Genomic DNA, 5162 nt, shown 5'->3' with positions numbered 1-5162 from the left:
CCGACGAATGAGATGTATATTCTTTGATGAGAGATGTGATTCCCACATTTTTATTACGATCGATTTCAACTGCGTTAAGTTCATAACGCACCTCCTCGAATAAATGACAAATGGCATTGTTGACGAGGCTCGTTGCAGCTAACGCTGTACCATCCGCCTTTGTCAGTTTACCGCAAATGTGAATTGAACTTTTGCTCGGTAAAATTGATAAATCTTGATGTTGGATTAAAATACGTATTTCATCACTATTGTTGTATGTTGACGATGCGTATGGTTGATGAGCATGAACCTCATAATGTATGATGAATTCGTCAAACATGACGGGTGTCTGGATGTTTATGATTTCTTCCTCCATTGAAAGCAGCAAATGCACAACATATAATTTCTCACACGGCAACTCCACGAATTTTGAGACCCAAACTCTTTAATAGTAGAAGGTTTTGAGGTGTTAACTTTTTCAGCGTCGTTCGACGACTGGTGGTTTCGTAATCCCATGTTGGCTTATTAATATTGCCAATACGGTGATTGCAAATTATCCCCATCGAGATTTTATATGTTCTCGTATGGTAATTACAACGCCGCGAAAATTTATTAAATCTCCGTCCTGATCAACAATACGAAGTTGTATTGAGCAACGGCGGGAAAAGGTGCAATCCTTGCGGCTGTGCTTTAATTGCTTGGGTCGGCACAACGTGTCGTCGTGCCAGACGACGACGAAGTGCAAGGAGTGCGAACGGAAGCATCACACCATGATCCACGTCGGGTGGAGTCGGGACGGGAGCACTCCTGCACCATCACGTTCGGTCAAGTCGGGCGAGGCATCGGGAGCCTCTACGGCGGAACCATCCTCATCAAGCTCCGCATGAGACAACGGGGCATTAACTTTGTCCGCCTCGGGAGCTGCCAGGCCGGCAGTTCTTCTCGCAACGGGTCAAGCTAACCTCATCACACCACACGGGGCTTCTCACCGGGTACGAATGTTGATCGACACGGGCGCGGAGATCACATTCATCACTGCTTCTCTCGTGCAGCAACTCAAGCTTCACCGGGAAGCATCGGTAATACCGATCATCGGGATCGGCGGGACGCATTCGGGCCACACGCGCGGGGTGGTTAGCGTAAAGCTTCGGTCTATGCACTCATCGGACATTGTCTCAATAAAAGCTCACATTTTGTCAAAGTTAATGCCTACTCTCCCTTCATTTACACCTCCTAACATCTCACTTTCTCATCTGCAAGGTCTTCCACTTGCAGACCCGGAATTTCTCTCATCAGGGTCCATCGATGTAATTCTCGGGGCTGACATCTATGGGCAACTCATTCGGGAGCAGATCAAGCGGGGGCCTCACGGCACACCGATTGCACAGAATACGGTTTTCGAGTGGATCGTTCTCGGTCCTATGGACTCTTCTCAACAGTCAGCCGGGTTGGTTCATCACGCTGCAGTGGATCACGGGTATCAGTAGCTTCAGGATCTCCTCACACAGTTTTGGGTACAGGAAGAAGTCTCGGGCTCGGGCGAATCGCACCTCACTCCTGACGAGCAGGAATGTGAGACTCATTTCTTGACGACACACAAACGGGACTCAGGCGGGCGGTACGTCGTCAGATTGCCGGTTAAATCCGCATCGGGGACATTGGGCGGGTCTTTTCACACAGCTTCTTCCTGTCTCCATCGACTACAATGCAAACTCAATCGGGATTCAAGCTACAAGGGCCTCTACGACACGTTTCTCGGGGAATACGAATCATTGGGGCACATGACTCGAGTCTCGGGCAATCACGCCCCGCTCGAGCCCATTTACTACTTGCCGCACCACGGGGTGCTCACCACAAAGTTACGTGTTGTATTCAACGGGTCGTGCAATACAGATTCGGGAATTTCGCTTAACGACATTCTGCACACGGGCGCGAAACTGCAGTGGGATATTTCGGACGTTCTCTTGTGGTTCAGACGACACCGTTTCGTCTTCGCGACCGACATCGTTAAGATGTTCCGGCAAATTCGGGTTCACGAAAGTGATTGGCACTTACAACGCATTTTTTGGGTGGACGAGGGCGGGCGGGTCGTTCCATTCCATCTCACCACGGTCACTTACGGTACTCGGTCAGCACCATTCCTCGCGGGACGGGCCCTGGATCAATTGGTTACAGACGAGGGCGGGAAATATCCCGAAGCTGTCGCCCCTCTTACAAAGGGGTGATATGTGGACGATATTTACGGCGGTGCTGACCAGCTCGCAGATCTCATCACGCAAGCGGAGCAACTCATCGGGATTTGTACAGCGGGCTGCTTTCCTCTGGCCAAGTGGCAGAGCAATCATCCGGAGCTTCTCACGGCGGTCGGGGCGACCTTATCAACGGAAAACGCTCGGGTATTTGAAGAATGTGAGACAAAAGCCCTTGGTCTCGCATGGCTTCCTCACACGGACGTGTTCAAATTCACGGTTCACAAGTACACAGCCGGGGACGGGATCACGAAACGCATCATTCTCTCGGAGATCGCACGATTATACGATCCATTGGGTTTTCTCTCACCGGTAACGATTCGAGCCAAAGTTCTCTTACAAAGGCTTTGGTTAGAAAAGTTAAATTGGGATGACCTCGTGTCAACGGAAGTTCGCAACTCCTGGGTCGCGTTTCGGCAGGAACTATCGCATATCGGGACGGTTTCGGTACCGCGGTGGCTCAACATCGCGACGGGTACATCGGTCGAACTACACGCGTTTTCGGATGCATCTCAACTAGCAATGGGCGCAGCTGTGTACGTTCGGGTTTCGGGCGCGGGTAATCAAACAACGGTCTCATTAGTCTGCGCTAAGACTAAGGTCGCACCGATCAAACGGCTCACAATTCCTCGGTTGGAGCTCGCAGCAGCGGTGCTGCTTGCTAAACTCACACACCACGTGCAAAACGTGCTGGGCCTTGATGACTCACGGGTATACCTATGGACGGACTCAATGGTAACGCTCACTTGGGTCACTTCTCATCCTTCACGGTGGAAGGATTTTGTTCGGAATCGGGTATCACTGGCACAGGAGCTTGTGCCACGGGCCCAATGGAGATTCACACCGGGTCGGGACAATCCAGCGGATTGCGCATCACGGGGGCTAACCATCTCACAACTCGCGCGACATTCATCATGGTGGGACGGACCTCACTGGTTAGCAAAAGACTCATTCCATTGGCCAACTCAACGCATCGGGACGGGGGACGCAGCGGCGCTCGAAGAGCGGCCAGGTCTTACACTCTCACTCGCAACATCACCCTCACCGGTTTACGATCTCATCTTGAAATACTCATCTCTCACACGGTTGTTGCGAATCACCTCATGGCTCTTCAAGGTGATTACAAACCTGAAAAGAGCGGGCGACGGTACATCGGGTTCAGCCAACATCACACCGGGAGACCTGGAGAACTCACGGCTTTATTGGGTGAAAGCCATTCAGGGAGCATACTTCACTTCAGAGCTTAAAACACTCACATCGGGCTACACTCTCCCGAAATCGCATCCGATCACGCGATTAACGGGCTTCATAGATCATCAAGGCATTCTCAGGGTGGGAGGACGGCTGAAGCACTCAGCCTTACAACCTGATTGCAAGCACTCAGTCATTCTCCCTCGGGACTCACCACTTACGGCACTTCTCATCGCTGATGCCCACGAGCGCACTCTCCACGGCGGGACTCAACTCACCTTGGCTTATCTACGGCAGAGCTGCTGGATCATCGGCGGGCGTGGGCCAGTACGCTCATACATTTTGCGTTGCGTGCGATGCGCGCGCTTCCGGGCGCTCAAGGCACAGCAACTAATGGGTCAGTTGCCAATCTCACGGGTTACGCCGGCAAGGCCGTTTCTCTTCTCGGGGGTCGACTACGCGGGGCCAGTTTCACTCAAAAGCTGGCGCGGGCGTGGGAGCAAATGTCACAAAGGCTGGTTGTGCATTTTCGTTTGTTTCGCTACCTCCGCTATGCACCTTGAAGTTGTTACAGGATTAACCACGGACGGGTTCCTCGCAGCACTCAGACGGTTCACGGGCAGACGCGGGATTCCGCACACGATCCAAAGTGATTGCGGAACGAACTTTAAGGGTGCAGCAGCGGAGCTACGACAATTATTCAAAACGGGTACACGGGAATCCGAACTCATTCAGCACACTGGGGCAACTGACGGGATTAAATGGGTGTTCAACCCACCGGGGGCACCTCATATGGGCGGAAAATGGGAGGCCGCAGTAAAATCGGTCAAGTATCATCTCCGGCGGACGATTGGGGATGCCAGTCTCACGTTTGAAGAATTTACGACTCTTCTCACACAAATTGAGGGCATACTCAACTCGCGGCCGTTGGAGCCTCTGTCGGATGACCCGGATGATTATTCGGTTCTCACCCCTGGGCATTTTCTCATCGGGGACACACTCACCTCCATTCCTGAGCCCTCATTACGGGATGTGCCTCAAGGTCGCCTCACACGGTGGCAATGGCTCCAGGAACGGGTTCAATACTACTGGGAGCACTGGTCATCGGGATACCTGCAACGGCACCAGGCTATATCAAAATGGCATCATCCGAGTCACGACATCCGGGTCGGGTCTATGGTTCTACTCATGAACGAAAATATGTCACCCACAAAGTGGCCACGGGCACGGGTCACACAACTACATCCGGGAAAGGACGGGCTCACACGGGTGGTTACTCTTAAAACGGTGACGACCACACTCACACGGCCTATCACCAAACTGGCACTCTTGCCAGTGCCTCAACCGGGATCAATCGACAGCACTGCTGCCGATGGCGGGCGGAATGTTCAGGATTGAGCGAGGCCTCGACGGTAGCGCGAGAGAATTCGGGCCGGGCTCTCGCGCTCCGCCGCTGGCGTCGCCAGTTCGCGGGTTCGGACATTTTGGGCGCGTGCAATTAGAGCAGCCGGGTGCTCGTTTCACGCGCTCACGGGGGGCGTCGCCACCTCCTGGGCAGTAATTAGCACGGGACCGGGGAAGCACACCGCGCATGTGCGCGGGGTTTCATCATCGATCTCCATGATTGATGCCGCAGTCTTGATCCGGTCGCTGAAGCGTACAATACGGCTAATCACTGCATCTCACCTTCTCACCATTTTTCGGTATCAAATTCGGGTTCTCTTATTCATTTTCGGTTCAAAT

General features: G+C 52.8%; 1 protein-coding gene across 1 annotated transcript; it reads left to right on the top strand.

The window, feature by feature from the left end:
- The first annotated feature begins 977 nt into the window (after positions 1 to 977).
- Positions 978 to 4817, top strand: LOC122406341 (uncharacterized). Its single transcript, XM_043411739.1, has 3 exons — positions 978 to 1456; positions 1709 to 2147; positions 2238 to 4817. Exons 1-3 carry the CDS (start codon positions 978 to 980, stop codon positions 4815 to 4817), a joined length of 3498 nt encoding a protein of 1165 aa, XP_043267674.1.
- The last annotated feature ends 345 nt before the right edge of the window (positions 4818 to 5162 follow it).

The sequence above is a fragment of the Venturia canescens genome, chromosome 2 (assembly GCF_019457755.1).
Source record: "Venturia canescens isolate UGA chromosome 2, ASM1945775v1, whole genome shotgun sequence".
Classification (NCBI taxonomy): domain Eukaryota; kingdom Metazoa; phylum Arthropoda; class Insecta; order Hymenoptera; family Ichneumonidae; genus Venturia; species Venturia canescens.
The sequence above is the reverse complement of the archived record's forward strand: the minus strand, read 5'-3'. Positions and strand labels throughout refer to the sequence as shown.

What these genes read in the sequence shown, in the direction of transcription:
- LOC122406341 (XM_043411739.1), top strand. Translation starts at nt 978, where the DNA reads ATGTTGATCGACACGGGCGCGGAGATCACATTCATCACTGCTTCTCTC. An exon ending in CACGCTGCAGTGGATCACGG is followed by an intron (nt 1,457 to 1,708) that starts GTATCAGTAGCT and finishes TCGGGATTCAAG; the next exon opens with CTACAAGGGCCTCTACGACA. An exon ending in GACGGGCCCTGGATCAATTG is followed by an intron (nt 2,148 to 2,237) that starts GTTACAGACGAG and finishes GGTGCTGACCAG; the next exon opens with CTCGCAGATCTCATCACGCA.